Source organism: Vanessa tameamea, chromosome 9 (genome assembly GCF_037043105.1).
Source record: "Vanessa tameamea isolate UH-Manoa-2023 chromosome 9, ilVanTame1 primary haplotype, whole genome shotgun sequence".
Lineage (NCBI taxonomy): Eukaryota > Metazoa > Arthropoda > Insecta > Lepidoptera > Nymphalidae > Vanessa > Vanessa tameamea.
The window spans coordinates 7398821-7417713 of NC_087317.1; the positions used below are offsets into that span (position 1 = coordinate 7398821).

General features: G+C 29.5%; 2 protein-coding genes across 2 annotated transcripts; one reads left to right on the plus strand and one right to left on the minus strand.

Moving 5' to 3' along the window:
- Positions 1-4014: 4014 nt before the first annotated feature.
- Positions 4015-14672, plus strand: LOC113400486 (uncharacterized). The gene is given in 7 exon segments (XM_026640072.2): positions 4015-4440; positions 8600-8771; positions 9458-9639; positions 9805-10739; positions 12737-12891; positions 13006-13184; positions 13747-14672. Coding segments are annotated over 7 exon segments (2784 nt in total). The 5' UTR covers positions 4015-4205.
- On the minus strand, positions 14607-18294 carry LOC113400528 (uncharacterized). Its single transcript, XM_026640134.2, has 5 exons — positions 18042-18294; positions 17318-17464; positions 16203-16399; positions 15751-15909; positions 14607-15675 (listed from the first exon to the last, which is right to left on the minus strand). The coding sequence occupies exons 1-5, from the start codon at positions 18165-18167 to the stop codon at positions 14748-14750; spliced, it is 1557 nt and encodes a 518-aa protein (XP_026495919.2). The 5' UTR covers positions 18168-18294; the 3' UTR covers positions 14607-14747.
- Positions 18295-18893: the final 599 nt, after the last annotated feature.

Below are 18893 nucleotides of genomic sequence, written 5' to 3' on the forward strand. Positions count from 1 at the left end.
AAATAGTTTTTGTTACGATTCATATACCGTATCAAAAACTTTAAAAATACGGGTAAATTAAAAACATTATTAAGAAATAGAATTTTTTTTTGCATATTTTTAGCATTTTCACTACCTAGATTTCATGTAAATGGACATAAATTATTTTTTTAATTTCGATTAACATGTCGTCAAATCTCTTATATCTTTTGTAATAAGATATTAAGATAATTATGGTAATTCTATACATATTCTATTCATTTAATATTGCAGTTGTACAACGGCTGTATATTATTATAAACGTGCTGAAATTTTAAACGCAAGTATTTGTACATAAACTGTATATCTTTATGTAATTTCAAATGGATATATGTTATACGCAAAAATATTTCTCATTTATACGTGACAAATTTTAAATTGATTTTATATAAGTAAACAAATAAAAATATAGTACCTAACGCTATTTAATATAATATTTAATAAGTATATTTTATAATATTATTTCGATCAATTATTCTAAACAAATTTAAGAACTGTGGCCAATCCCAAATAAGTGTATTTATAAACACGACATATGCAATTTATATTCCCTTACTCTCATAGTTCGAAGTAAAGTCAGTACAACACGACTTAAGAGAAATTAAGTGCATGATCACCGACTGTATATGCCTTCTAAGGTGAAAGATTTATGTTTTTTTCGAATACACTTTTCTTTGTGATACCTAACTGATAACATTACTAAGTCAAATGCATACTTATTACTAACTTATACTTATGGATACAGGACACAGGAGGACGTTCACCTACTCGTATTTGAACACTTATTATACTTTTTTTGCAAAATAGTTTTTAAGTATAACAATTTTATGCAATATTTTGTGTGTCGTTAAACAGATAATTTCTTATTTTATTTAAAGAAATAATCATCTATAATAATTAGATACTCAAGGTTTTTTTTTAGTATTATTAATAAATACTAGTAAAAGAATTAGTAATAATGGTTACCAACCTGAAAAAAATACGAATTATCAGTAGCTTGTTCTAGACTCTAGCGTAAATAAATGAAGTTACAAAATCATTTAATTGTTCATTTGGACGAAATCTCATATAAAACGAATTAACATGCTTTTACCAGTATAATTACCAGTTAATATTGAGAAATAAAATGTCTTAATATGAAAAACGCGTTACACGTTTAAAAGTATGCATAATTATAAATAATATATGAGCTACTCACTATTTTACATAAGAAAAATTGCGAGAACTAATACCACTTAGTTACCTACTTGAACTTAATCCAGCGAGTCCAAAACACACAATCTTACGATGATGTCAATGACAGTCAATTGTACTAAAGTTACATTTATTTAGGACTATAACAATACTCGCAAATGACAATTATTGTTATAAAACCAATGGACACGAATATATTGTACTATTATAATAATATGGTTTGCTAATACTGAATGGTTTCAATAAAAACAACTATCTATTGTATTCCAATGCGATCTAAGATACCATCTTTGTATTTCATTTATTTGTACTGAGTCACCGTTCATACTACGTGGATCAATTATTATTTTAAGTTCAAAAATCAATATTTTTTGCTTCGTCAAGTTTGAAAGATGAGTGACCATGGCTGATAGCCATAATTATTTAGTATCTTAGATCGCTTGCTCGACTGTGGATTGACAGTGTTAGGAAAATGTTAGGAATTGATTTTTTCTTATTTCATATCCTTGAAAGTATTTCACCGAATTTATATCGTGTATTTAAAAAATCTACAAATTTCGCATAACCAACATTTATAAAAACAATTGAGTTAAAGTTTTCGATACAGCTCAAATTAAAAATACCAACTTTAAAAATACCATATTTAACGCTTCTCTCGTGAATGAGAGTCAACCACCTTAAGGTAGTTGACACTTTTTCGAAACAAAGTTGAATAATTTTAAACAACTGTATATGGTTTAAGAACTCAATTGACAAAAAATAGCGTTCTCTTTTGACTGAGGTATACCTATGTCACTAATTCCTGGGATATCTATGGTATATACATATATAATATTGTACAAATGACAGATAATTTTTTTTTATATTTCGATATATAACAGTTTCGTTACTAAAGTTAAGCTTTGGTTTGACATAGAGTCACGGAGGAATTCGTAAAATTAAATATAAAATCCTAAGAAATTTTCTCACAAGCTAACAACAACTATTATAGGAATGTGTTTTGCGATCCAAGAAAATAACCCCTAAAATTAAACATACTTTGCATACGCAAAGCTTAGGAGAAAGATTGGCTTATATTAGGTCAAGGTACAAATGATTACAAGATACCAGATTAACTTTCAATGTCGAATATTGAGGCTCATAAAAGTAATGCATAATTTTATCATTAAATGTAAAAAAAGGGAAAAAATGGCCCTGGCAACTATTTACACAAACTTGATAAACTGGTTTGGAATAATTGACAAGTTCAACAAAAAATGTAAATATTAATTTTACTTTCTTTCTGCCTGTATTATCTTAATACATATATGTAATTCTGTACGTGTGTTCACTGATCTCCTCTTAGAGGATTTTAATTCTTTAATTAGTAAATTTCTTATTTCACTGTAATCAGCATCGCGACTTGCAGCTAGTAAAATATATTACTACATTGTATGTACATTAGATACATACATATGGATTTTATCAAACAAAATTCTGTATTTTTTTAAATTATAAATATGATACGATATCTAAACAAACATATAAAAAATATCTAACACTGCTTCCAAAAATACAGTTTTACATTTCTAAAGATTTGAAGTATAAATTTCTCGTTACTTTTCCTTTTTTTGAAACAAGTTTTTTTTTCAATAGTAGAAAGGTACCATTATTCCTGACTGCTATAAATTATATTTATATCATATTATTTTTTAATAAATTACACCAGTGCGAAGCCAGGTCGGTCCGCTAGTTATTTATAAAGAGATACATTTTGAAGATATTTTAAATACCTGCAAATATCTGATACAAAAATATTTTTGGTATCTCTTATTGTTATGCAAAAGTGCCGGGAGCGACAATGTTATTTTTGAATATGTTGGCATGATAAGCTATATCTCAAAAATGATACAGTATATAAACAAACAACACAGCCATATGTATACTGAAATCTTATCCGTACTAAAACAATGTGATAGTTCAATTTATCAGTCTGGTTAGTAGTTTTTGTGTGAATCCGAAAAAAATAAACAAAGAAAACTAAATTTGAACGATGGAATTATATTTTAATACATCTTAAGAGAAATAACTTTACGTTATAAAATAAATTCCAGCCGTTTACATTAATTGTGCAAATGAGGCGAATCAGTGAAAATTCTGGTCACCACTGCCTTAGACACTGAAATATTAATCATTCGTTAGATCGCCGATGTGCCATCAACCTTAGAAATATATTTCTTTACAATAGCTCAAACCAGAACACAACAATACTAAGCTTTGTTTTTTGGCAATAGAATACCTAAAGAGCGGTTGCTACGGGTTTGCACAAAGCCATACCACAAAATGCATTCATTGTTCACTTTGATTTTCCAAAAATCAAATCTTTATATATATCAAAATACTCAATACTCAAAGTAAAAAAAAAAAAACATGCTGAACCTGCATTTATGTCGGTAGAAATCTGCCACAGACCTTCTCTATAAAAGCAGTGTGACATTTATATAATTTTTTTTTATCATATTATTTTAATTTATAATTTTTTTTTAATACATTTAATTATTTTTTTATTGTGATGTTTTTATTAATGGTTTATATATTTAATTTCAGTGGTGTAATCATTCCAAAAATATTAAGTAAAATAAGTAGTAATTGCAAAGATTACTATGGAATTATTTTTTGATAAATATTTATATAAATTCACCCAAACTATTTTACAACATATATTTATTAAACTTCAATGTACCAATACGTTACATATGTATTTAAATGTATATACTTATGTTGACAGTAATAAGCAATTAATATAAATTAAAGGTAGAGAGATTCGTCATTTATGAAAGGGCGACAACCAGTACGGTATCAGACTGAGATTAGACCCAGAGTTGCACTCACGTTCACACGGACGATGCAACTAAGCACTCTATTATTTTAAATAAAACTATCGTATACTACAGTATACATATATAAGTGTATTGTTCGATTAATGGCAGTGTTCAAATATAATACAAGCAAATATGGCTGTGTCGCATCAGTGGTTTGTACAATGGTCCACGCCTTCAGTGATCTTTGAAGGTATTAGTAACGATTTTAAAAATGTGAATCCTAGTTGGAACAATTACAAGAATAACTACGTAAATCCATTTGAGCTATCGTCTTCTAGAACCGTTGGTGGTTATTATATATCGCCGACCCGTGCATCTAAATATGAAAAAACTAATTATTTGGATTTTGATAAACGTCCAACTAACGGTAAGTTCGCAATTTACTGCGTTATTTTTTAGATATTATTTGTCTGTTTTAAAGTAATCAATAAAAAAAAATATATAAGAGTATTATAAAAAACTAGTATCATTACATAGAAGAGTCAAATTTTGAAACTCTAAATTCAAATTTAACGTAAAATGTTTTTAACATATATATTTACATTTATATTTGCAAGGGTAGCTTAAGTATATGTATACATGTTAAGTATTATTTATAAACATCTCGATACAGATTTTAATTTTTGGAATTTAGAGTTTAAAAGAAAATGTAAATGTACTTATCTACTATATAAATATTACTTTTTATTATTATAAATATTACTATATAAACATCTCTATCGATAGTTGCCTGGTAAGAAAATTCAGGCACATTAAATAACACAATATTTTGTTAAACAATTATAAATAATATCATATAATAACGGCACGCCTGTTGAAAAATTATAATATATAAAAAACATCTGTCGTGATCACTTAATATAATAGTTGATCATATATCGCGTAAAGGTGAGGGTATACTGTTATGTGCAGTTTATGTGTAGTTTAGCGATAAAAAACCTAAGTGCCTTTCTTATAATATAACTATGAAAATATATCATAATATATATAAAAGCAATAGTAATAAATATGCGAAAACAAAATTTTGTAAAATAGTAAAGATAAGAACATTAATTTATTAATTTGTATTTATGTCGTCTAATAAAACTGTACCTAGATAATATAATATACACAAATTTACCACAACCTTTAGTATTTATATTGATATGGATTTATTTTTGAAATGCTACTTATATTATTTAAAGGCTTTCTTTAACTATGCTTTAATGGATTTTGTCGATAATCTCTCGTTTTCACTCAAGTGAAGTGAAGCGTTTTTGAAAGTCGCTTTTTGGTACCGTTCATTGCTTTTTAATGAAGACGTCGAACATATTAATTTAGGAATAATGTGCCGTATGCGTACCCTAGTAAGTACGCAAACGGTGTAAACTTACACGCTCGATTTCGATAGTAGACGAATTTTAATTTTACGAGGCATAATTTTAGATATTACATGCATTTACGCTTAATTTCATTAATCAAAGTATATTAAATACTTCACCCTTTTTTAACAAGCTGATAAATAAATAAATTGGTTATTTTTCTTTTAACTTTAAAAACGATATGGTCTGTTTATAGATCTGTAAAAATTGGCATACAATGACTAAAACGTCGTGACGAAATTATCGTTCATGTTCATGGCCCATACAACAGTGTAAGCCGTTGGTGCAATGGGCAATGGTGAAAGTTAAGGCTATTAAAACTATCGTTTTGCCACACACGGAAATATCGACCGACTCCGGTAAAATAACAAACTTACGAGTTTGAGAGGCTGTGTTCCTAAGACGCTTCCAAGAAAACCGAACTTAAACAGAATTATAAAACATGTTATTATTTTTAATAACTGTTTTTTTTTCTCAAGTAAAATTTGTTAAATATATAATTATTTTTATTATTAAGTACTTAAATCGACTAGTGTAGTTACGAACGATGTATTAAATAACATTATAATCTATACTAATAATATTGTAAATTCGAAAGTAACTCTGTTTGTCTGTTGTTCTTTCACGACCAAACCACATAACCGAATTTGATGAAATTTAATATAAAGCAAGGTTAAACTACAAGGAAGGACATAGCCTACTTTATTGCCTAACAACCAACCCTTAAAACATGCGCGAAGCCGTAGGCGACGGGCGCGCATGTTGTATTTTTTATAGTAGACACCTAATTAACATAAATGTGGTCAAAGTTGTTATATTTAATTTAAGTTGAAAATTAACTGATATGCTCATAGAGGTACACTCACTCACTTGTGCATTCTAAGTAATGTCCTTCTGAGCGATTTTGTCAAGGCGACCATTCTCAAAGAAAATGTTAGTTTTCTCGACAAAAAAGTCAATAAATTTTAATTTGCCCGACATAGCTATCTACTAGATTAACGACACAGTTAAACTTCTACTACTGTATTAAAACTGATACTACTACAAAATCGTAGTAACTTTATTTAGTACCATTTTGTCTTGTACTTACTATTCAAAATTTACTCATTAAATATTAGTTCATTAAACTTATGCAATACTCGCTAGAGCGTAAACTCTTTGGTTTATATTCTTTATGCGGATGACACACTCTCGTAAAACATAAAATAAAAATACTTTTAAAAATAATTATTTATTAGTGGCTTAAAGTATATTTATATATATTTTGTCTTTTCTTACCCTTCTTTACTTTGAGATTAGTTATGGGAATAAGTATTACCAATTGTTATATAATTAACATACTGATAACAACTTTAATATAACTTATGTAAATCAACTTATTGGTATGTGTAAAATGAGTTGACTATATACACTCTTAGATATATATAGTCTACTCTTACTCACTCATATTGATGTAGCATATGTAGATGTTTTGTTGTATTATCAAAATGCAGCAAAATTAGACTGGAAACAACTCATTTAGGACCCTTTACGTTAGTAATAAATGAGTCCTAAATGTAAAGTTAGTGAGTTATCACTTATCATTTTTAATGCGAATCATTTTTAATGATATCCATATTTGTCTATTACTGACTTTTTCCACAGTCTATCTGGCTCTCTGTATTTATCTATGGTAACAATAATTGTTTCCGCGAAATTTATCTCTGCGAGAATGTACTTCGACACAAATACCGTTGATGACAGGGATTTCGTCTCGCAACACGGACCTTGATTGAGAAAAGTGTATCGCTATAGTCGACAAAAAGTCTGTAGGTATTATTTGGTACATTTATTTATTTTTGACAATATGTATTTTAATACGTGCCTAATCATAACAAATCTTACACTAATATTATAAAGCGATAAGATTTGTTTCTTTTGTCCGGTTTGAGAACAAAACTACTGTTCCGTATAATATCACTACTAACTGACGGCGAAGTACATACAACACACGCAATGACTTTGATCTGTTCCCACTTATGGAGACTGATTGATTCTTTTCAAATATTTTTTTTATTTTTATAAATTGATGTGTTCGTCTAATCATTACTACAGGCTACTACAATGAAGTGAATCTTGCTTGTTTCATTGCTTTTGCAACTTTGAATGAATGCAATAAAAGTGTTAACACACACTTAACTCACAAGATTGATAGTAGTGTGCGTTACTTATACCGTACATATATGTTTATGTATGATGAATAATGTATCAAATAGACGATAGCGCTGTACATTGCGTTGTGTATGTGCTATAAATTATCTTAACTCTGTGAAGTGATCAAACCAGACGCGATGTAATGAGAATTACGTTTTTTGAACTTTTCTTAAATTTGTTTGAAGCTAACATTTATAATCAATGAAAATTAATTAGGTACTAGTTCAAATATATGCAAAATATATAAAATTAAACATATATAATATTAAATATAATATAATGTAAACTCAAGAAGGACATTTATTAACACGAGGTTAACTAAAAAAAAGAAACGAATAAGTCACTTTAATACAGATCACTTGTTCTTATTATGAAAACAATTCTTGAACAATCATGTATTATGTTATAAATTTACAAAATTTGTAAACTTTCTCATTTTTTATTATTGATTCAAATGTTTTATTTTAAATATTCTCATTTAAGTTTCCGCTTAACATGCATTATCATAATTGAACGTATAAGAACGCCACCTTTACACTTGGAATCTTAGAGTTAAAAAAAAGGTGTAAATAGTGCTTTCGGGACATTAAAAATTAATTATATTTTCGTGTAGTTTTATAATATATTTTTTGATAAAATTTAATGCAAGTCTTATAATCGTCTCTGTGTAAAAATTTACCTGTTCAATTTATTTTAAGCACAAAAAATATTGTTATTTCCTTGTTAAAATGGTCAACGGTAAGACAGCGATCAGGAACTACAATACATTCAGTCGTAAACTAATTTTACTAGTAATAGATTCACTGCTATTCACTGTTATACTAGTTAACATTTTTTTTATTAAACACAAATTTTACTAGTTATGAAATCAGATCTTAATTTATACATATTAAATTTTTCCCAAAAATGTAAGTATAAAAAACAAAGTTTTGATAGCTTAGTAAATACCTAATATTTTTCGTCTCTTTCCAGATAGAACGCGTTTAGCTGGAATGGCGTTATGGCTTACGATGTTGGGGATAACGCGATCCCAGTCTGTGCCATCAGATACTGAAACTCCACCCTTTAGCACTCTTTACAAATGGAAACACCTAGACTTTGAGTTCCCTTCAGAGAGCCATCGACGCTACGCTATTGCTAATGGGTAAGTATTATTTTGGAAGCTACCATTAGATTATATTACAATTTTAAAATCTGAACTGATAACTACTACTTATTGGCACATAAGTGCAAATGCAAATAAAGTGATACGAAAATTAAAAACAACTAACTTTAACTAATATACTTATACTTATCAAACAATTAAATGTATTTTATTGTCATTTAATTATAATTTTATGTTATTTATATTAATAATAAAAATAGGTAAAGGCAAGCAATTACTAGTCATATAATAATATACGTATCTTGTATAGTTTACTATGACTACTAAGCCTAACAACCAAAATAATTTCATTAAATTTTGTTTTGAATTTGTTTAATGCACAAATTGTACTTAAAAAAATATTTATATTTAGATGAATCTACAATTTAATTTTTCTTTTCTTACAAAATAGTAAATACAATATACACATTGCAATTTCATTTGAATTCATGGCGCATCCGTATCACTTAGTGCGTATTAGCATAAACCTGGCTAGATTTCTTTTTGTTTATTTTTTTAATATATTAGTCGAAAACATTAATTTCACAATAAATACTACAATTTTATAATGTTTTCTATTCCATGAGCAGCCCTGAAGAAGTCAGAAATTTAAATCTTGCAATTCAATTATATTTTAAGATCGCACAATTTATTAAATTACTAATAATAATTTTATATGCTTTTAGCGACTTCATTCCAGAAAATATTCTACCTCTAGGATTAGAGGTGTGGGGTTCTCGTGTTTGGGTGACAATACCAAGTTGGCGACGAGGAGTTCCAGCCACACTAGCCACCGTTCCTCGCTCTGGTGGAGTGACATCGCCACGTCTTAAGCCTTACCCTGATTGGAGCTTCCATAGAGCATTCAGTAAGCATTCATTTTATAAAGTTTTTTTTTAAAAAGATGCATCAACGTAAATGCAATTCTAAAGTGTGGAAGTCGTGTCGTCATAATATTTAACATAACAAAATAAAAATAGAAATGATGACAATATGTAACCTGGAACATTACAAGCAATGATTTTTTTTTCAGATAAAAGCAGTGGCTGTTCTGGCTTAACTTCAGTTTTTCGAATGAATATTGACCATTGCGGTAGACTGTGGGTACTCGATTCAGGACAAATAGATACTCAAGATAACCCAAAACAAATATGTCCACCAAGTATAATAGTATTCGATTTAAAAACTGATATGCCTATTGCCAGGTATATTATTCCTAAGGAGTACGTTCTTCAAGATTCATTATTTTCGAACATAATTTTGGATACAAGAAGGAAAGACTGCTCTGATCTTCACGCTTACATAGCAGATACGTGGCGCTTCGGACTGTTGGTATTTCGCGAAAGCGATGAAAGTTTCTGGAGATTTTCACATCATCTATTTTTCCCTGATCCCATAGCATCTAATTATACCCTACACGGCTTAAACTTCCAATGGACCGATGGAATCTTTGGTCTTGCGCTCACTCCTGTCGACCAAAATGAAGAAAGGATATTATATTTTCACGCCATGTCAAGTTACAGAGAATTTTTAGTTAAAACGTCAGTACTTCGTGATTCATCGCGTGTTAACGACAGTGCTACTGAATTTTCCATATTTGGTGAAAGTAGAGGATTGTTTGGTCAATCGTCTGCATCGGCGATTGATAAACAAGGGGTAATGTTCTATGGCCTAGTGACAAGGGACACTGTTGCTTGTTGGGATACGGCGAAATCGTATTTAAAACAGAACCTTGGTGTGGTAGCAATGAATAAGGAGACATTAGTTTTTCCTAACGACATAAGAATTGATCAGGAGGAGCGACAGAGCGTTTGGGTGATAACTAATCGGCTACCAATGTTTCAAGCAAGTGCTTTAGATGCTGATGATTATAATTATCGTATTATGTACGCTGATACAAAAGAAGCTGTGCGGGGAACAGTTTGTAATCCCGTGTTTCAACCTCGCAGTAAATGGTATAAATATGTATAAAAATAATAATTGTATTCTCTTATGTATGAAAATTAAGATAAAAACAACATTATTTTTTTATGAAACTAGTCCTACTCTATTCATTATTAGAAGCAGTATAAGAAAATCATATTCAGTCTAAGTAAAATATAAGTATGGGAATATCGAATAAACGTGTTTTATTAAATTTCCAAAATTAAATATATGAGTACTAACATAGTAAATATAATGTTGTACAAATTATAATGTTAGGAGAATTTTGGCTTTTTAAAAATTAAATTTGATACCAAATAAAAATATAGCAACTAATCATTTGTCATATTGCTAAAATATTAATGTAGGCGTTACTTATTTCCATGAATTCTGGTGTAGTATTATAATAGCCGTGATGGCTCAGTAGCTAAAACGCGTGATTTTAAGCACGGTCATGCACCACCAAATCTTCATTTACTTCATTCGTGTTTAATTCATCTCGTACTCGGTGAAGGAGAACATAGCGAGGAAACAACAAAAAAAAATACTTGTAATCACCAAAGCGCATTGGAATAGTTCTGAACCTTAACCTAGCAGTGGGAAATGCTGTAACTTTTAATTTAACAATAACTTAAGTAATTTGATAACTTTAGAAAATGGTTTAATCCTCCACGAATATTTTTTCTGTTGCGTTAACAACTTCTACTTAAATAATCACGTGTCGTTTTAAATACAGCTTACCTACATTAAATAAGTATTTTTGCATTGAAATAGAAATAATAAGTCTACTAATCTCAAAAATGTTATAGCATTTTTTTAAAATAACAATTAATGATTTCACTTAATATATTAAGAAGATGAAAAAAAATGAAATTGTAAACTTCACTGCTACCTTTCTTTAATTATTTTAATTTTAATAATATAATAATTTTTGAGGTTAAGATTCAAATTCAAATACTCTAATTCATAAATAAATTACCTATGACCCGTAAATCTGAATATGTATTCGTTTTTATAATTATATACAAAATTCTTCATTCGTGTGTCCGTAGCGGATGGAATAATTTTGATGTTATTTTTTTTAGTGTTTGAGTGTTTCCTGGATGGTTTATACTTGACCGGATAGGACAAATTTCAGATGTATTTTATTAACAAACAAAATCCTATATATAGACTACATACACATCACCAGCAAAAAAATTGCGATACAAAAATGTAAATTTATATAAAACTGTAAATAGTTCGAATATTGTATTTAGAACATAAAAGTGAATTTATAAATTATTATATTATAACTTACTGAAGTAAACATGCTATGGCCTTATAATTATTTGGTTAAATTTGTATCCCCACATAATTTATAAGCAAAAAGCGAGGATAAACTGGTTTGTGTATTGCTCTACATACATCCTTACATAACTATCAAGGCGTTTACGTTTCGACCGAGCCTCACATCATTTATTTGTACACAGCAGGAAAGACGTGATTTGGATAGGCGAAAAATAAAAAAAATAGTGGTGCTCGCGAAAGTAAGGTAAGACATTATATATATATATTATTAAAGGAATTTCTAGAAACGTACAGTGCGAGTGATTAAGCCGCTGTGATTGTTATTCAGCAATATTTATTAGGCGTATTTATTTAAACTAAAATATTCTTTTTTTATATTTTTAAAGTGACTGATAAATCAAATTTAACGCCTATGATTAATAACTTGAATGGGTAAGGCCTTATAGACTTTCAATACTAGTTTTAAGATTGTAAGAATGCATTCCAAATTTTAATGAATCAAATTGTAGATTCATGTCCAATGTAATATATTATTATTCCGAAGCTTATTAAAATCTAATAAACAAAATTTACTAATCTGTGAAACTTCATACAGTACCGAAGTACTAAAGAAGAAACTAAGGAACTAAAATATGTGTGAAAAATTAACGAACCATGTAATAATAATAAGCTCTTAATAATATATTTCATCAATTTGCAAATCAGAATTCAAATATCTTAACTCTTAACTTGCCTAAATACTTTCTTTTCAGATGAATCTCAAGGCAACATTTTTAATCGTGGTTCTAGCAATATGCGGTACAAGTTCTCACGTACAAAAAAAGTCTATAGGTACCCTGTATCGCTGGAAGCAAATTGACTTTGATTTTCCAACTCCTCAACACCGTGAACTGGCTATTCAGAATGGGTATTAAAAATAACTTATTTAAACAGTATTTCTACAATTTACATATTTCGATATCAAACATTAACTACTTAAGTACCAACATAAATAAAATTTACTTAACTAAATTGTTTGCAGTCAATTCAATCAGATTAATGTTATACCCCTGGGAGTGGAACGATGGAAAAATCGTGTATTTATAAGTACACCAAGATGGAAGAAAGGTGTTCCAGCAACATTGTCCGCTTTGCCTGTTGCAGGCCAGGAAGAATCTCCACTACTCCGTCCGTTCCCAAGTTGGGACTGGCACAATGCAGGTACATTGATACAACAACTCATACCCACACGAGTGTAGTATATTAATTTTGCAATATTTAGAAATGTCACACTTTTAAATATGTTACGTAAATATTTTCTAATGGACAACGTTTTTGATTATGTTAAATAATGATATATATTAACCAATATAATATTAGTATATGTTACATACACATAATTTAAAAACTAGTATCAGTAATTTAATATGATCAACCTCGGTTATTTAATAAATAGGTGTTAAGTAACCACTTAAGAAATATTTAAACTATTCGCTCATTATGGTCGACTAACCTGAAGTATGTGTGGCCTGCAATAAGAATAAACTTTAATAATTTACAATTCATTAGTTAAAAACATGTTTATATTAAGAAATTAAGTATTTAAATATTGAGTTATGAAATGTTTAATACTGATACAGTAATAAGCAGCTGTATTAACTTTCTAAGAAAACTTTGGTATATACTTAAAGTTAGTTAAATTTATTTACATTGCATTTAATATAATTTATAAATACAAAAATTTTACTTACTTTTTTTAAATACTCAATTTGTATTTTTATAGGTAACTGCACAGGATTCACATCAATTTTCAGAATGAGCATTGATCATTGCGGAGTAATGTGGGCTCTTGACTCTGGTCAAGTCGAGGCCTTTGAAACACCGAGGCAACTATGTCCACCAACACTATTCGCTATAAGCCTGGAAACAGATACTGTTCTCGGCCGTTTTCCTATTCCGAGCGAATATGTTTTACAAAATTCACTCATTACAAATATTGTCGTTGACTCTAGAGACGCCCAGTGTAGAGACTTACATGTTTATATTGCCGATGCATGGCGATTTGGATTAATCGTGTTTAGAGATTCTGATTCGTCTTTTTGGAGGTTCAACCATTATACGTTTTACCCAGAACCTTTGCTATCAAATTACACGCTCCACGGATTAAATTATCAATGGTCAGATGGTTTATTTGGTATGTCCTTGGGACAATACCATCTTGGTGATCGTCCTCTTTACTATCACTCCATGTCTAGTTCTCTAGAATTTTCGGTTAAAACATCAGTAATACGAGATCCTTCACGAGTTAATAATGCTATAGGTGAATTTAAACTCCTTGGCGAGAGTCGTGGTATGAGGGGACAGGTTTCCGCCGCAGCCATAGACCGCAACGGCGTCATGTTCTTTAACCTTATTTCACTTGACAGTATCGGGTGTTGGGACACACGCAAAGAATACAAAAACAAAAATTTGGATATAGTAGCACAAAATAATGAGACGATTGTGTTTCCTAATGATTTACGGATTGACCATGAAGTGCCGCAAGTTGTTTGGATTATAACGAACAGGTTACCGATGTATCAATTTAATTTAATTAATCCAAATGAGTATAATTACAGAATTATGTACATGGATCCAAAAACTGCTGTAGAAAATTCAGTGTGTCAACCATTTTAATATATTTATACCTTTTATAAATATTGTAAATAAAAAGTTTAATATGCAACGATGTTTTATTTCAAAATTCCCTTTCTTTTTTTATACATATTTGATTTATACAAATTATTACTTAGCGTCAGAATCCTCTTTCTTCCGTGTTTTCGGCTTTATAGAAGATTTATCATAAGTGTCACTTTTAACACGATTATTGTTACCAATGTCAGTTGAAGGATTCATTTCAATAATTTCATCATCAGATACTTCATTGAGAGCTATTCGAACCTTCATTCTATTTATCACACTTTGAAAACTCTCAGTTGACTCCATTTTTATTTTAGTAGTTTCCGGTTCGAGATTATCTATATTTTCTATGTGTTTCTCATCCTTATCAAAATATTCTAAAATTTCTTCGTGTGAATGTATAAAAGTTTTACTATTATTTTTTGGAATTGTTTCCTTGTTTTCTTGATTAAAGCTAACAGTATCCAATGAATGTTCTTTAGTTGATTCGACACATTGTGAACTCTGGCTATTAATATTATCATTTTGAGCGGTATTATTTTGAGGTCTACTTTCAGGTGAATTTAATGACCCAAATAAATCTGAGGGCTTTTTCATAAATATTTGCGGATAGTCCCGCAGATAAGATGCGACTTTGCCTTTGTTACTTCCCACAAGAGGCGGAGTATCTGAATCTTCAGTGGAAATTGCAGGGCACTCAATACGCTGTGGCAAAAATGCTTGAGAATTTGAAAAAAGCTTAACAGGATCAACATTATCTTTTTTCTTAAAAACACCTATACGTAGTAACATTAATACAAATTGTTCTAGAATGCGGTCAGTATCACGTGGTACAACTACTTCACTGCCAAACCAGTCCTCGTATGTGCCTATATCAGATATTGTTCTGTTAGAAATAACGGACAAGGGATATGGCCTATCTATACAAACAGATTCAATGTCTTCATTGCTTGATGAGTTTTTAAATGTTTCACTTAGTTTTACTATTGATTGGGTTAATACTCTGTCAATCGATGGGGCTCGTTCACCATAGCTGTAGGTAAAATGTGATAATTGAAAAAAATGTCTAAACAAGTTTATATGTCATAAAAAGAATTGAGTCACTAACAAGTTGGCAATAAGTTTTTTTCGTAATTGATCTTCACCTTGTAATGATTTAGTTCGACGTCTACGAACAGCCAGTTCTAATCCATAGTCGTAATCTTTTGTGGGCGATACTGCAGGAAATGTTTTAAACGCCGATGTCATTTTTAAATAATGATAGTAACTGAAATGACACGATGCCATAGTATATTACTGATCACTTAAGACTTTATGTTATATAATAATAAAATCATATCATAAAATAATAGAATTGTAATACTTGTAATAATTTTTGATACCGAATATGAATTAAATCTTATATTTGGAGAAAAAAACATTTTTTAACTAACTTGATTAATAAATTGAATTTCAAAAGTTGCACTAAAAATAACTTTTATATGAAATGTCTTGTGATTATGACTGTAGTGGCTGTTGTGTATTTTCTTTAACGTAAGGTTCTAAATTAAAATAACTTGCCTAAATATAAGCATCCACATATAAAACGCTGGCATAATAGAGATGAGTTTGCCAATTAGGAATTTTATGCAAGGAGGTCTCGCTGGTCCCAGAAGAACGCATGTTCCAAGGCCTAAAGCCAAGCTTGTCAGTTCACAAAGAAAATTTCTTATTGCTGCAAGCAGAAGCCAAGGCAGCACCAGAGTTGGGCGTTCCTCCTGAAGCAATATAATTGCAAATATGGTGTTGATATTATTTTCACAAACTATATTTTAGGACCCAAAATATTTATGTAAGTACAATAAATATGACAAATTTATTTAATCTATACTAATATTATAAAGAGAGATTTTGTGAGTTTGTTACTAAACGGAGAGTCAACACCGGAACCACGCCATCAATTTGAAAAAAAAACTCTCACAATTTAATTTCCAGATGGTCTTAGGCTAATATATTTCGATATCCATATACATTTTATATACCGTTTAGGAAGAGTTCAGCTACTCTTCCTAATTTATTTTTGTGTGTATATGAGCGGGTGAATTTTTTACATTGGTCTCGGTAGGTCACGCAGCTATTAGAAGATAAATAAAATTATTTTCTCACCCGAAAGAATTCAGGACAAGCAGCTATTTTATCATAGAAATAAGATCATAATAAAGAATATTTATATGCATTTCACATTAAAACTATACAAACGCCTTAAAATAAAACGCAAATAAAAAAATATTCATAGATATGTTTATTTTAACATGAAAAAAATTTATTACGTTTTGTAAACGTATTGGCGCAGAGCCACTGACTAATTCATTGGAATGCGATCATAATAAATCGATTGGTGCTTCAATCCATAGTAAATATGGCCCTTTTAATGAAGTGATTATAAACAGAACCAGAGAAATATTTAGAATTAATATCGATCATCAATCAGTCATATCACTAAGGTTAAATTAGTAATTTTTTTAACAAAAAATAATATACATCGAAATATTTTATGAAGAAAAAAGTATTTATAAATGAGAATCTCTCGCTGTAGTCCGATGAGACGGCAAGTCCAAACGATTGGACATAGACGATGAGACATAGGATCAACTGATTTACTTGACGATAAATATTATAATATAGAATTTTCTTACCAAAAATACTGGATATAGGAGGACGATATACGAGGCCAGATAGACATATACCGTGAAACACTGCACAAGCATCACACCACATATTGTCGTCCTTAGAACGCGTTGCACGTGCAATGATAGCTCTTCTGGCATTTTCATGTTCCATACCTAAAGTATAATGTATTAATATGTTTTTTTAAAGGATAAAAGTTCTTGTGATAATTAAAATACTTAAATGTTACTCAAAGATTTGATATTAATTATAATTCAAGACATCTAATTACATATGTATGTTATTCGAAATGAATTCAAGATACTATAACAAAGAAATAATCTTTATGGTGCATTCAAAATGACAATTGAAATATATTATTTCAAAACTTTCAAGTTATCACAGCGGCTAAAATTGAGTGTAAAGAGCGATGTGAAGTCAACCACTGCGTAAAGTATTAAAAACATTTGAAGCCGCTTTAATATTTTTCTTAATTTATAGAGAAACTTGTTGTAAAGCGTCCAAGATTCTAACAAGAATTGAAAATAAACATTTTACACGTAGGAAGTGCAGTTTTCGCTTCATAAAGGGCAAAGCATAAACACGTGTCTGTCTAACATCGGAATAAAATTTGCCACGGGATTATCAACTTTGTTTTTATACTATTAGCGGTTAATTTAAAGAATAGTAAGTATATATTCATGAACAAACAGCATCTATCAGCGGTTCAAAGTTTTACAATAGTTTGGGCACCTGTTTAAGATTAGCGTTCACTTTGAACAGCGTTGCATCGAAAATTGTTCGCAAAATGCCGAGAACTGTCCACAGGCATACTTCAGACTGTAGGCTCATTCCAATGTAAGTGAGTATGTTTATCATTGTTTGACTATTTCTATTATATTTTGCAATTTCATCAACATTTTCTTTTATTTCATCTTCGTTTACTTTACTTATTTAATTTTGAATATTTATTCTCGATTTGAGATCACCATTGTCACTCAATTGAAAGTTGACATAATACCTATGTACATTTTATATTCTATGGCTCTAAAGATTTCATAATAAGTATTTGATTGATTTATGGTAACATTATTTTTTGAGACATATAAAAATAATATTCTAAAAATAAAATCCCGACGTCTTTTACGTTTGTCAAATAATACTAATATATATATATATAGCTTTAAATCAAAAATAATTAATGGACAATTTTTTTATCCATGATTATGTATGTAATAATAAAAAGCGTTGTTTAATTGTATTTAGTTGATAGTTATATTTGTAATTTGTTGTATGTATAACAAATGAGCAAAAAGCGTACCGAATCAATTCCCTGTCGGGTTTTGGTATAAGCTTCATTTCTGATACCTTCATGTAATTTATTCATATAAGTATATACAAAATAGCTTGAAAAGATGACCTGAAGTTAAATTAATTAAAATTAATGAATTAATCATTAGTTAATAATAAAGGAATTCCGTGTTTGTTTTTTATATTATTGTTAGGCGGAAAGGCAAATGGACCATGTGTTGATAAGTGATCACCACAGCCCATAGAAATTGCTACCGTAAGATTTTTTAACTATTCCTTACTTCACCAATGCGC